The sequence below is a fragment of the Columba livia genome, chromosome 1 (assembly GCF_036013475.1).
Source record: "Columba livia isolate bColLiv1 breed racing homer chromosome 1, bColLiv1.pat.W.v2, whole genome shotgun sequence".
NCBI lineage: Eukaryota > Metazoa > Chordata > Aves > Columbiformes > Columbidae > Columba > Columba livia.
The window spans coordinates 23465389-23480508 of NC_088602.1; the positions used below are offsets into that span (position 1 = coordinate 23465389).

Genomic DNA, 15120 nt, shown 5'->3' on the forward strand with positions numbered 1-15120 from the left:
TTCTTTCGAAAGCAAACTTTATTATATGAATTTAGCAGTCAAATACATTATATGAAGACAGAAAATGCAAGACAAAATAGGAGTTATCCACATCCAAAGAAATTTAGGGGGTTGGTATAAAAGTAATCTATGTAGTCCAGTTTTCTTAAATATTTATGCACAAAAAAGCATATTTATATATTTACACTGTGCAAATATTTCCTTTGAGATGCGTCATCCCATAAATATCTTTGCTCAATTGGAGATAACAGTTCTTTAAATTTTCTTTTGTTTTGATCAAGATCAAATATACTTTATCAGCAAGAGACAGTGCAATAAATACTGAAAACTGATGGTCTCTTGGCCAGGAAGATCTAGAATTGATACACAGCTTATAAGTAGTGGTACGTATTTCTTGTACTTGAATGTCCAAGAACATTTTTGTTTGTAAATACACAAAAGGTCATTTGCCTTCAAGTCTGTTAGTGGATTAAAGTCACAGCTCTTAAGCTGAGTTTTAAGAGGTCAGAACTGTATCATATGTAGCATTTGAGTTAATATATATTTATAGTGGACCAAAAGGAGCTGACATTGGGCAGTGGTATTTGAGTTTGAAGACAACAGCGCTACTGTGTTAAATGGCCAACTCTCATTTTTATATTGCATTCAAAAGTGAAAGGGGATGGTGCATCCTTATGCTTCTCAAACAAACATTCATAGCCTTTCATTCATACAAAAGTCTGTTGCAAATAAATGATACATTTTTATTCCTGTACATATATACTGATAACTAACCTGGAAAATTGACTGTCTTCATAGAAAAGCTGCCCTAACTTTCAAAGGAAATTGTCTTGTCATTTCTAACTAATCTCTTAAAACTCTCTAGTGATCGATTCATTAAAGTATATGCAGCTTAGTAGCCATACTGTCTTTTCAGACAGATTCCCATAAATAAAATGTAATCAGTGCAGTGTTAGAAGGTCCACGAGGTTTTGTGGACGGAGCTTGGCTTTAACATATCTAGCTTGTGGTTTGGTTCCAGTGTCTGTGTTGGCATACTGACAAAGTGCAAGACTTCAAGAACATTTACTTGATTTCAGCAGGCTTGTCCAAGCCGAACTGATCTGTATTCCCTGTTGTTGCAGCCCTGGCTCTGATCTTAGTTCTCCTCTGTCCTTGCCAATTGTGTTTTGCAACACACATTTGAAATTCTTGCCTCACAAGACACCTTACCGTGCTTGCTATCCAGAGCAGAAAGAGCCATGTAATGCCCCATCCCCAGCTAGCTAGTCCTGCTTCCTCGGGGTGTCAGCCTTCCCTCAAGTTTCTCAAAGTAGAATTCTCACTAAAAACTGTAGAGCATGATCTGTTTCTAGTTTCCCTCTTCTTTGAAGAATCCTGTGTTTTCCAACACTACACAGGCTATGATAGCAGGGTTCCCAAAGGCTCCCAGCTGCCTCTCCAAACCAGAACACCGGGGCTGAGCAGAGGCTGGGTGACCACAGTATGAAATACCATCCTACCACCAGGGACCAAACAGCAACCAGGTTTTCTCTGCAATGATGACCATCCAGGTTTTCAGAAGCACTGGGCAATTTTGGTGGCAGCTGTTGGTGTTCAACACTGGGAAAGTCAAGGCCTAAGCATTAGTATTTTGCTATAGTTTGTATATGCTTGTTGCAGTCTGTAGAAAAGCAGATAATTGAGATTAAGCCAATGATATCTTTCTCAATTTTAGGATAATTAAAATTATTTGGGTTAAAGTTTTTAAACTGACAGTGTTTCAGAAAAACATTTTTGGATTAAACACGTGTTTAAATCTTGGCCTAGAAGTGCTTAAACGGGCGGCTGAGAATAAAGCACCACGGAGTTGTAGTCTGGAGGGGGCGAATGACACACTTTCATTTTCTCCAGCACCGTGTTACCATACGTATATCTTCGCTTGGAGTCACTGAGCTGATCACAACTGAAACTGCAGAAGCTTCTTGGCTTGGTTATTCCAGAAAGCACCGACTCCTTGCTCCTGCTGGCACCTTTCACGCTGTAACAGAGCAGTGTCATTGTTAGCATATTTAATGTGTACGGGCATTTGTTTTAATGACCTGAGCAAAGCCACATCACAAGAAGCAGCTTTGTTTATTCTCAGTTGATGGGAACGGCATTGATGCAGATGGGATTGCTCAATGGGAGAGCGGAATGGAGGACTGAAAGCTCTCCTGTGTCACTCTTGAAGCCCCTTCTGAACAGAGATTCTGTGAGTGAACATCTCCGTTAAAGTGCTGCTGTTGTTTTAAAGTGTCTTGGTGCTTACAGGGGATATTTGATCACTCAGTCTAAGCTCTATTACTCATTTGTGGCCTGTGCTACGGAGTGAAACTTCATGGCAGGGCAAAGCAGTGTGGAGTATCTGACATCTGTGCTGATGCTGGGCTGGGGATGCCCGTAGGGTCCCCACATTTAAATGTTCTTTCTGAGGGAACTGGGGGTTTTTTAGCAGGAGGAGTGAAATAATGAAAGATCTCAAGCCTCTGGGCAAAAGCAGAAAGCTACGAATGTACGTGTTCCCAAAGCCTAATGTGGGGATGACTTTTTAAAATAAATGCCTGATGTTTGTGAAGAAGGGCACAAGGTCTGCGTACCTCCTCTCTTTGGCTTCTCTCAGCAGCAGACATAAACTGGTTTGAATTAGAGTTTTCCTGTCCCACAAAGGACTGATGATCTTGTAGACTGGCTTTTATAAGGTGCCCTTTACAAGAGGGGTTTAATGTCTTCTCAGCTAAGCCACTGTTTAAGACACTGATCACCTTGCAGCACTTTCTCACCTGTATTCAGAGAGCATAGTGCTTAAAAAGCATTTTTCAATAATGAAGAAATTTGAGGCAAAGAGAATTTTCACACCGTTGAACTTAGATGCCAAAGATTTTTCTGTAGACGAAGGACAAGACAGAACAACTTACATCATGATTATACATTAAATCCTAATGAAAACATATGTTGGACTGTGATGCCTAAAATTAGATTCTCTCCTTTGTATTTTTATAAGTTCATGGACACTCTGCTCCTCTGGGTTTATAAGGTCAGGAACATTGGCAGTCCTAGTCCTGAATTCCAGAAGAGACAGTCAGAACATCTGTTGAGGCTTTTGAAGCCCAGGGGTTTGCTTTTCATTTTAATTTGCACTGCTATGTTTTCGAGTGAAGCACAGAACTGGTAGAACAGAGCCTTTCCTGATTAAGAAATGGAGAATTAAGTTTCTCTTAGATTTCACAGTTTCTTGAATCTTTAACTCATGAGCCTGTGTGCTTTTTAAGGAGTATGGTCCCTGTTTTCTGTCCTGCTCTAGGAAACTGGAGGGTCCTCCCAAGAAGGCCCTGCATCTACATTTGTTTGAGATGGATGGAGTTCATGAGGAGGAGCCCTCATGATGAGGATTGCAGATGCATCCCATATTTCTATATTGCATCTATCGGCAGATGGTCGAGTAATTGCCTTGGGATAAATCCTGCAACTATATGACAAGGTTAGTCACAGACTCAATGGGTCTGTGACTAATACAGAATTTTTGTGAAGGGTTTAAAGAGAAACACTTCTGTGGTTTACATTGTAAGTCCTGGGGAGCAGTGGACTGGCAAAAGTGTAGTGTGCATGTGAAGTTATGAGACTTAAAATCATCATGCTTTGATCCTTTCATTCGTCATCAGGCTTTTGCATCCTGAGAATTTTCTTGTGAGCTAGATTTGGCTTCTACTTCAATTAATAAAACTACAACAGTAGAGCTGCATCTATTAATTTTACCCTGAGTGCAGTGCTGTACCTGGGCATACCCTCCCATGGAGACCTTTGAGGGAGCCCCTGGGGTTCTGGGATCCATAGTCAAGCTTTATTTTGAGACCAAGCTTACAGTCAATAAAGGCTTCTCTAGCTGTGGACTATCTCATTTGCACTCTAGAAATGTAAATGAGCAGCTGTCATGTTGGTTTTTAATTGGGATCATTTGTTGGAGGAAATGACTGCTGCTTTCCTGACAGACTGAAGAACAGAGTGAGGTTAGAGATTGGCTGTGGCTCTTGAGATGCTTGTTGCAGCACACAAGCGGTGGAGTTCGCGGCTGTTTTTCTGGCTTAACAGTTTGCTTTGACTCAGGGGTTTGCTCCAGCCGGAGGATTTTGGCTTACTTGGGTTGGGCTATTTCACCAATCCTGAAAAGCTAGAAGAGAGTTGCAGTTGGGATCCTTTCCACTTGCAAAGGAGCAGAGCTCAGAGGGTGGTCCTTTCTCTGCCTCCAGACCTTTCTACTGGGATCTTGTTACCTGAGGCCTTACATTAGGGAAAACTTACCTCTATGCTGTTCAGAGTATGACTTATTTTCATCTCAATGGCAATAGCAAGTCCAAGACATGTAGCAACCACTTCTGTTTTTACACTCCTGGCCACCACCTGGGCCTCAGGGGCTCACCAAGGTATGGGCTGATGTTTGTTTTCTATAGCAAAACCAAGGGTGAGCTTTGCATGTTGGCACCTTTCCCTCCACAGCAGTGGGCACCTGAGGAGAGGGGACTCTGCTGGCTCGGTGGAGTGCCCTTGCACTCTCAGGTAACCTGGCTCCTTCCTCTGGGGTTAATCACGCTGAGTAAGGACCAGTGCATGTACTGGCACCCTCCTGGAGTCAACTGATGAGTTTCCTCTGAAACAAACCCTGGGTGCACTTTTGGGGACACGCAGGATGCACCAGGTTTGGGTCCTTCCACCCCACGCCACCAAGCTTGAATCTTCTAATGCTGCACTCCAGGGCACACACACACCCTTTTGCTGCTCTGAGAGCATCACCCCACCATGCGGGCTTGCACATGATTTCACATGCTTTGAATTGAGAAAAAAACCCACGCTGAGCACAGTCGTTCTCTTCTGGGCAGCAGGAAATGCAGGGTCCCAGGGAAAGGCAGGGCTTGGGGTGTCCCTGCGGTGAGCACAGCCAACCTGCCCCAGCCTGCTGGCGAGTGGGGAGAGGACAGGGCATGGCCCTGCAGTACCCTCAGCGCAGGACCTGCGAGTGCGTTTTTCTGCATCTGTGTCCTGAACTGCTGTGCTGAGGTTTACAGCATGAAGGTAAGTGCTGCGGAAGCAGTGAGGTGTTACAGTGAAGGTGCTCTAGCTACAAGCTGCTGCTCAGAGGAGGGTGACCCCTGCCTCAGCCTGGTGCTGGCACCAGCTGTACTGATGGTGAGCTGCTGCTGCTCACTCAGAACCTATTCTGGGGCTGTTCTTCTGATAATCCAGCGACCTGAACCAGCTCTCTGCAAGGCAAGCCAAGCAGAAATGTCAGCACAAGAGAAGGGGTAGGCCTGCAGAGCAGGATGCTTGAGACGGAAGGGAAGAAGCAGGACTATGCATCTGGTTAGATCAGCTTCCATGTGTCAAACCCCTCCAGGCTCCACCTTGTTCAGTGTTCCGTGCAACATTCAGGGATATTTATTTACTGTTCCAACTTAGCCTAAGTAAAGGATGCTTAGCTAAGAAGTTTAGCTTACAGGCCAGATGACCTTGTACGTTCTCAGCCAACTGCTCTGTTTCTATGAGGATTTATGTTCTAGCAGCCACTGTTGAGTTCAATTTTTTTCCCCCATCCAAGCATTCCTTTTCCTTTTGCAGCTGAAAATTCTCCTTAAAGCAGTTCTGGAGGGATGCTTGGGACACACTGCACGTATTCTTTACCATGCAAAGAAAAAGGCATTTCATACATTTCATTTGGGGAGGTTGCCATGTTGTCTCTGCAGCTGACAGCAGCCTTCAGAAGTGTCACATTTACACAAAAATGGGTTAAACCACTTCTAGGAAACATTGCATCTGTTGGAACCCTGTAATATCCACACACATCCCAAGCTCTGTAACACCCGGGTCCTCAAAAGAGAGTATGAAAAATTACCTCAGTAACATCAAAATACCATAAAATTGCCCACAAGCGCCTTCTCTGAACAGTCAAGGCAGGAGAAAGGGTTTTCCAGCACTTGTTTGGAGTGGTTTGTATCACCCCAGCTTTGCCACGCATGAGCAGTGCTCCATTGCAGACTCCCGCCAGCAGCACGTTTGCCCGGCACACTGTGTATTTTGGCTGTGTGAGCGTGCATGCTCTCATACACGTATTTCTGAGCTTGTAACTAACGCCCTCTTAGTCACCGGCATTTTTCTTGAAGCAAGACCTCTCTGCCTTGACTGCACATTTCAGCCAGCTGCAATTGTTCATGAAGACAATACTACACCTCCCAGCCTGCCCATCTGGAAGTTGCTGACAAGTTCAGCTCAAGCAGGATGGCGGGATGGCCTTGACCTCTTGCCAGCGTAAGATGAACGTTGGGTTGGGTCTGGGCAGTCCCTGGGCTGGCTGAGAGCAGCAAGCCGAAACCAGCCACAGATACCGCCAGCTTCGCAGCGTCTGGGAACTGAGACACCGCCGGCATTGAGAAAATAAACATTTCCCATTTACAGAGAGTTTGTGTCAGTGCAATGCATTTCTTAGGGGAGCCCTAGTTCCCTGCTTGGGCAGCTGTCAGGAATTAGGTGGAGGAAGGTGGCCAGTATATTAAAGTGCTTAAAGGCAGGAAGAGAAGTGAAGCTCTCACATCCATCTATTGTAAAGTTGCCACTTTAGCATCCTGAGCCCATGGGTGTTAAATGGGCCGTGCTTAGCTGAGTCATGGAAAATAAGGGCAAAAACAAGCACGGGGAGCCTTGTCCCAGCTGCAGTGCCCTTGGGGACTTGCAGAAATGACTGCAAATCCTTCATAGCCACATGTTCCTCCTCCCCCTTGCCAAGGGCTTATTTCCTACAATTACCTACCTCTGCCCCAGCTTAGTCCCTTCTGGCACTCAGCGTGCAGTTGAGGCTCAGGTTGATCGGCAGCACGCTAATAAATCATGTTGATGATACGCATCAAAAGGGCTGAGGGTTATTCGTTTGCTTGAAGGCACATGGAGGGTGAGGTGTGGGAGCTGATTGCTGACTCAACTGAGCAGGACGCGCTTCAGCAAGTGTTTGCAGGGACCAAGGAGACCTCAGCCACTTCCACTAGGCCTGATTTAGCACAAGGACCTTGAATACTCCTTTGCCCTCTAAAACGTGAAGGAGAAGAAGGAAACATAAAATACAGACCCAAAAAGTGTCCGTTTCTGCTTGCTGCCTGTCCAGGTGAAGCGTTTCAGTTCTTCTGGAGCCAGCACCATCCCACTGTCTGCTTGGTAATCCTTGAAGAAAAAAGAGAGACGTGAGTCTATTAGGTGTTAACTGTAGAAAGTTAGTTTTAAAATGGGCTCAATTACTCTTCAGTCAGCTTTTCAGCATTGTTTTTGTTGTTCATGCTCACGGAGCTCTACCTGACTGATAACAGGACTTGTTCCTGCCAGGAACCTCTGATGGAAATGTGTCCCACAATTCTCATTTGTGCACTAGTATTCTGACAAAAACACAAATCTAAGGGATTTTAAGTGGCTCTTCCACAGTGGTAGGACTCAGATGGGACCCCGGCAGCTGTACCTATCAGATCTACTGGCACTGGCCATTGCTTATCAGGGAGGGAGTGTTTGCATAATCAGCAAGGATCTACTGTCCCCAGTTTGCAGGACATGGAATAACAGCATCCTGCAAGCACAGCTGATTTTGCATCTTGTATCAGTAGAGCTGACAAATCAGTAGAACCCTTTCTTGATTCTCCTTGTATAAGTCTGTCACACAAATAAAAAGAGATAAATGGTGTACCATTTGGCTCAAGAGTCACTTACATTAAATACACGTGTTTCCTTGATGGGAAGCTCTTCAAATGTCTTTATGCGCTGGGGTGGTTTTATTTTGAAAGTGTTTATATATCTGTTCAACAAAAAAAAGCAGGACAATTTTTGATGAGAGTGTGAAGTGCGTAAGCAGGAAGCCCTGGGTATTTCTGTTTCTTTAAGCAGTTGCCTAACTGTCACCGAGGTAGTTTACACCAAAGGGACTTCCTAACCAGACCCCACCCAAACCTCCCTCCCCAGCCCTGGGACGCACACAGCTGCCTCTGTCACAGTGCCTGAGCTTGGTGACCTGATGGACTCCCTGGGCAGAGACGCTTTAATGGGCCATCCCAGTCCAGTGGGATCCTGATGGTGGTGGCCTGGTGGCTGGTGGGACGCTCAGACTGTGTGGGGTGTCTCTGGATGTTTTCTCCCACCCAGGTCCAAACCAGGCTATGCAGCAAGCTACAACACACAACAAATGAACTTGGTCCTGATATTATTTCTCTCACCTGACATTTTCAGTGCTTCCACAGCTTGAGCTTGTAACAGGAAAATTTTCTTTGCACAAAGGATCGGATGCAGATGGAAACCCACTTTCTGTTGTAAATATACTATTGAGGGGTATGTAGTCTTTGCCTTCCTAAACACACATAAGAAATCCAAGTGTTATTCCTGGGACCGTGTGACCAGTCACCCCTGCCTTGGTGACAGCACACACTCATGACATTACTACCTGCTGGACCTTTGCTTGCAGCAGGTCACCCAGCTTTTTCACCAGCTCGGAGAACCTTGGTCTATCATTAGGATTGCTTCGCCAGCAGTCCAGCATGATTTGGTAGCTGTGAGGGCAAAAGCAAAAAGAGCACGTGGTGGGGTTACAGATCAGCTGGATTCAAGGCAACCCAGTCCCCGACAGCTTGTCACCAATAGAGTTAACTGCCAAGCCCACCTGACTTTACAAGGATGCTCTCCAACACCACCAAGACGTCTTACTAAAAGAATAAACTTTCCACAAAAAAAAGCAAATAATCTTCTTCCCGCAAGACATCAGGAAAACCACATCAAAATAATAATTTAGCTAACTAGTCATACTTTCTTTTTTTATTCCTAATTAAGCATTAAACCTTTGTATTAAACATCTATTGAGTGACAATGTTTAAGTTAAGGCATCCTAAGATGACTTATATGAATGTGTCACTTCCTTGTATTGGTTGAGTTGAGCTTTCCTTCCTGCAATAAAATACGTGGAAGAAGAAAAAAAAAAGCTCTTATCTACTGTCACTAGGATAATAAAACGAGCCAATGGGTAATACTGCCACATAGCCATGGCTGGCTCACATCCTTTCTCTTCTTCCAAACCTACTTTTTGGTAAGTGTTGCTATTTAAAGCCATGATGTAGCACTCGAAAAGGCACCAAAGACACCTACATGTACTTGATTTTGCCTCCAGAGGAAAAATACCCTGACATGTTCCTGCTCCTGAATTATTTGAGCCCCAGGGTGCATGTTGGGTGTGCTGCAGTGCCTCCCCCAGCAGGGTGCTCTGTCCTGCTGCCAGGGCAGAGGGGCTCCAAGCTCAGGGTTTCACTTGGACTCCCTCCCTTGGGACCTCCAAAAAGGTGTTGGCCATGCAGTGGCAGCTGGAGGCTGCACCTGAAGGCGGGGGACCAGGGAGCCACAGCCAATGTCATGGTGGCGGGGCTTAGACAAACCCTGTAGGCGACACAGACAGGGAGGCTGCAGGTCCCTGTCACCTTCCTCTACCGTCAGACACTGTCTCCAGGAAAGGGTGGACACTCCTTGCCTGAGTGTTTGTGAGGAAGCCTCCCCTGTCGCTTCCTAAGTCAAGACAACGTTAATAATATCGCATTCCTCCAGCACTTATCTGTGTGCACGTTGGTAAATATTAAACCTGGAGAGGGCTGCTCTCTCAGGTCTCCTTGGGCCCAGCCCTAGTGGTCCCTCTTCACCATCTCTTACTCCATGGAAGTGCCAGGAGGCCAAGCGTGGGGGAGGACACAAGAAGATGCTGACAACAACAAGCAGATACAAGGCAGCACTGAGTTGTTTTTCCTTATGTTGGCACGAGGTACTTTTGGGGATACCCATTCATCATCTGCAAGGTAACCCAGGAGGGCAGCGGTACACAAGGCAAGCGTAGAAAGGCATCTTACATCTCCTCAGTCGCTTGCTCCGGGGCTCGCATTCTTGTGCCTTCCTTTAGTCTGCTGCAGAAATCCTCGTCTATTTGGACTCCAGGGTAAGGAGAGGCGCCTGGGGATGACATTGGGAGAACAGGGTCATACATGCTTTGAGTTGGGCACCTGTGACCTAGCCTTGGCCCTATGCATCCCTGCCAAACACTCAGGGTGTGCAACTTCTGCTTGCAGAGCTGGGAGCCTGGGGACGGCCCCCACCCGGGGGTTTGGCCCCCCCAGCTGCTGCAGGCAGGGAGCTGCTGCTGACACTGCTTTAAGCCCTGGTCCTTGGAGCCGGGGCTAGGATGAAGCCTGGCACTATCTGTGGTGTTTGCCTGGCCTGAATACCAAAACCAAACATGAATTTGACTTGAAAAGAATCCCTCAAGAACAACCAAGTCTGATCTCTCTGTGGTTTGGCCCACCACAAATTCTAGTAAGCAAAGTATTAGCAAACCCCAAATGCTCAAAATCACATTGAAAATAATAAAATCACGGTTTTAAATCAGATCATTGTACATTTGTATTATTTCTCTAGTTTCTGTTGTTTTAAGGTTCGGCCTGATTGTGCTGTTGGTCTTCTTTCTGTAGATAAGAAAAACATCAGGAAAAGGGAAAATGAAAGAAAAAACAAAAGAGCTCTCTGAGAGTCAGACAGTCACCAGGGTCAAGGAGCTGGGGCTTTAAGAAAAAAATAGTAGGTATTATAAGGCTGACCATAAAATCACAAGAGTTGGCAGGCTGACCAGCAACACGTATTTAAACTAATAAATGATTGATTGTCCTGAGAATTGTATAGTATTGTTTCCTCTGCTGTTCGCCTCTTTTGTCAGCCTCTGTGGCGAACCCAATTAAGATTCTTCTATTCTGACGGTCATTGTTGTTCCTGCTCAGTGTGCATCTTGTATCCTGCCTTTTCCACGTGAAAGAAAGGAGGGAAAAAAAAAGCTTCACTGGGTTTTAATTTCAGATTGCATGCTCTAGTTCATCCTGCGGCATCTGTGCGGATGCTTGGTCGCCTGCTGTGTCCAGCAGTCTGGGTGAAGGGGGGTGCTGGGTCCCTCCTGGGCTGGGGTGACCATCTGGTCTCAGGCTGGAAATAGTGGTGGCACAGTCTGAGACATGAAAAGACCTCCATGTGTGTTCAGCTCCCTTTCTCCCACAACAGAAGTAAGAAGCTTTTGGAGGAACACCCAGCCCATGTCACTTAGTGTCTTGAATGATATCAGTGGCACAGGAGGCATTACCTCAGTCCCTGGCAGCTGCTGACCCAGGCCCACATCTCCATGTGATCTCACATTTAATAAAAACACTTAAAAATTTGCCCAATTTTCTTGGTTTGCCCCACAGGTCAGATGAAGCCCTGCAACTGCTCTGGCTGTGTGGCCCTGCATCTCTGCCGAGGGTTTCTGCAGGGGAAAGAGGGAAGCTTGAAGTTTTGCCCATGGCAGAAATAGGTGGGGAAGTTCTCAGATAGCTATGCTGTCCAATAAGATTTTCAGCCTGGCAAGACAGTTTTCAGTGCCCTTAAAAGCACCAAAATTTCTAGTTCACAGGGGTGTTATACACACAGTTCTCTCCCCTACCCCCACACCCCCCACCTCTGCCTGATTTAGGTCTTTCCTTATGGAAGGCCCACCAAAAGCTCATTGAGGGTGATGGATGTTTTTCCCCAGGCTGATGTCCCCGCTGCTGAGTCAGCTCCTGGTGTGCAGAGTTAACGTACCCAAGGAAAATATCTCCCACAGCAAGACCCCGTAGGACCACACATCGCTTTTTGTATTGTAGATTTTATCAAATATGGATTCTGGAGCCATCCACTTGAGAGGAAGTCGAGCCTGGAGTAAAGGGACAAACCTGACTATTATTTTCAAAGCCTAAAAGAATTTAATCATAGACGAATCAACTATATATTGTTAGGTAAATAATTACCACTCAAACAGGAACCTGTGGGATTTCCTTACAGGCAGTCAAGATAAACCCACACTCACTCAGACACTTTCTTAACAAATTCTCAGAGTAAAAGGTTGTTTTTAAAATACGTGTGGCACAAAACACCAGAGTCTGGAAAACTGTGACCAGGATGACCAAGCCTGGTCTTTGTGAGGATATGCAAGAACAGAGGTCTCTTGCCAGGATCCTAGAGACACTGGAGAAATCCCTGCATGCAAGCACGAATCATTCTGTGATGGTGTTAGAGATGTTCTCGTGGAATTTTTCAGAGCCTGAACTGCAGGAGAGTGTCGGCAACCTTTGAAGCCCTCTAATTGCAGCCTGTTAGTGCTACCTGAGCAGTACCCAAGTTAGGCAAATAACACTTAGAATCATAGAATCATTTTGGTTGGAAGAGATCCTCAGGATCATTGAGTCCAACCATAACCTAACTCTAGCACTAAATCATGTCCCTGAACCTCATCTAAATGCCTTTTGAACACCTCCAGGGATGGTGACTCCACTTCACAGCTACATGTAGTGCTGCAAGTCTTGAAAGCTACAGATGGGGCAATAGCTGGCAGGTGGGCAAGACCTGCAAAAGGATTCTGTGTGACCCCAATGCCCACACCAAATTCCCATGGCACCAGTGGGTGCAGGCACAGCCTTTGTATAGGCCTGGTAGGGAGCTTTCTGCCTGCTATTTGCAGGAAAAGTAAAATTAAAAGAGTAGGTGCTGGAGGTGGTGAGTCCAGCTCAGCTGCTGGAGTCACCACGAGCAGCGCTTGGCTCTGGCCTGGGTGCACCAGGGGACATGCACCTTGTTTCAGAGGGAACGGCTTCCGTGAAGGAAGTTGCTGAGTTGGTTAAGCTGCAGAGCCAGCCAAGAAACAAATGTCTAAAAAACATGTAAAGTACTAACAGGGCAGAGCTGTGAAACAGCTAGCATATCCAAGCCGTATGCTGGATGATAGAAACGCTTTCCAGACCCACGATGCATCTTCTCATAAAAACTGTGACAGCTTTCAAGCTCTTTTAAGTTCAGGAAATGTGAATGTCTTCAGAACATTTTGGTGGACAGTTTGAAATGATACGTTATAAATATTTGGGTAAATAAACAGCATCTTGACTTACATCTCCTTTTCTCACATAATCAGGATTTTTATAAATATCTCTTGCGAGGCCAAAATCACAGATCTTCACGACATTGTTCTCAGATAAAAGGATGTTTCTGGCTGCCAGGTCACGATGAATGCACTATAATAAAACAGTTTCACAATCAAACTGCATTTCCTTAATCCTGCCTACAAATTTCCTGACTGTCTCCCATATCCTTTTAAAAATTGTTATTACTATTTGAGAGATCAATTTAACATTTTTTAGGGAATTTGACTATAGTTTACATGAAATTACTGTAAATGGTGCCAGTTCTTAAACAAAAATAAAACCTCCCAAGTCCAAAAAGTATTAAATTCTTAAGAACCTTGACATTTGCAGGGAAAGCGCTGGTTCATTTGGAGCTCCCTGCATAATATATGTTGAAATGAATTAAAAAAAAAAACACACGACACCCAAAAGATCTCCCCTGAATGAATGAGCTTGACCTGCTGCCTTCAGCCATGATCCTGTGTTTATGGAGTATGGAGATTTGGATAAACACACTGTTGTATTTATAACACCAAGAGGAAAACGACTCTTCCGTTGGGAGCTCTCCCAAGGAAGGTGTCACTAAAACATAGACATGATTTCACCTCTGAATCCCATCCTTCTGCAGGGAAAAATCCCTAGTGCACAACTCACCTTTCTTGAGGAAAGGAACTCCATGCCTCTGGCCACCTGAAAGCTGTAAGAGATCAGGTCCTCCATCGTGAGCGGCAACTTGTAGAGCTCATCAGCATCTGCAAAAGTGGAAAACACGGTTTGTTGCTAAGTTAGCTCACAGGCAGTTATTTCTCCCCCTATTACTCCCATAAATTCAGTCTTCGCTGAGTACTAGTTGAAGGTCAATCCACTGTCACTGGAAACAAAAATAATGCTTGCTTTATACCCTGTGCTTTGGACACTGCTGTGTTTTCCCCAAAGATAAGGAGCAGTCAGAAGAAAACAATCACGCATTTTCCTGTCAGATTTAGTAATGCTGGAAATAATCTTTTTTTAAATCTTCTACCCTCTGGACATGAGTGTCTGTGAGTGTCTGTGAGCGTCTCCCACGGATGTTTATTAGGGTGATAAATGAGGAAAAAAATTTCAGGGATGCACAGTATGTTGTAAAAATATCACAGACCGTGTAGGGACAGGAAGAAATTAATACCTACCCTCCTCGTCCTCCTCCACATCACTCAGACTTTTATCTTCCTGGAACCCAGAGCTTGCAAAGCTCTCACTGCTGGTGACACTGGCCAGCCTTTGTTTTTTGCCTTCCACTGGCTCAATATCCTTTTTCTCTTTCACTGGTTCTCCTTGCAGACAGGAGTCCTTCAAACAGAGAAGATGTGCTACATCAGAGCAATGGAGGGGGTGGAAGAGGAACTTCTGTTGCCTTTCCATCAGGAGAAGATGGTAGTCCATAGAATCATAGAATAATTTTGGTTGGAAGAGATGCACAAGGTCATCAAGTCTAACCTAACACTGGCACTAAACTGTGTCCCTAAGAACCTCATCTACATGTCTTTTAAACACCTCCAGGGATGGTGACTCAATCACTTCCCTGGGCAGCCTGTTCCAAAGCCTGACAACCCTTTCCATGAAGAAATTTTTCAAAATATCCAATCTAAACCTCCCCTGGAGCAACTTGAGACCATTGAGGCCATGGCATGTGGAACCACATCTCCCATGGGTCCACATGTCCAGTGCCACTGTGGCACACAGAAGTTGGTGGTAGGCATGCGCTCCAACAAGGTTGCCATCCACAGAGGCCAGAGATATGGTGGCTTGGGAGAACCAGCACATCATTCTGGGGCAACCCAGGTGGTAGACTGACTCTGATGTGGTGAGGATTTGCAGGGTCCATGAATGGACACATCCTCTGGTCTGTGGCTCATCTCAGCCTGAAACAAGACATCTGAAAGGGCCTATTTTTCTCCAGTAGCCAGAGAAGGAACATGGTGGGATGAGTTGAGAAGGGTGTGCCCACAGTGCAGGTGTCCCAGCCCTCTCAAAATAAAACATCAGGTTTTTGTCCCGGGCTGCTTAAAGCACCTGCCTCTATGTCCCTGCACAGTGCCTGGTGTGGGGCTATAAGCCCTTC

At 45.5% G+C, this 15120-nt stretch overlaps 1 protein-coding gene across 3 annotated transcripts in view; it reads right to left on the minus strand.

Annotated features, from left to right (window-relative positions):
• FLT1 (fms related receptor tyrosine kinase 1) overlaps window positions 1-15120 on the minus strand; it is a 116993-nt gene continuing 101873 nt past the window's right edge. For 2 of the 3 annotated variants that reach the window (XM_005501425.3, XM_065050821.1), the window contains 10 exons: window positions 14189-14348; window positions 13674-13771; window positions 13008-13130; window positions 11668-11779; window positions 9918-10017; window positions 8477-8582; window positions 8253-8383; window positions 7753-7837; window positions 7127-7218; window positions 1-2020 (listed from right to left, as the gene is read on the minus strand). In XM_005501425.3, the coding sequence (XP_005501482.1) occupies window positions 1816-2020; window positions 7127-7218; window positions 7753-7837; window positions 8253-8383; window positions 8477-8582; window positions 9918-10017; window positions 11668-11779; window positions 13008-13130; window positions 13674-13771; window positions 14189-14348 (1212 nt within the window). In that variant the 3' untranslated portion in view covers window positions 1-1815. The remainder of the gene's footprint in view (window positions 2021-7126; window positions 7219-7752; window positions 7838-8252; window positions 8384-8476; window positions 8583-9917; window positions 10018-11667; window positions 11780-13007; window positions 13131-13673; window positions 13772-14188; window positions 14349-15120) is intronic. The other variant, XM_005501426.4, reaches the window with a different exon arrangement.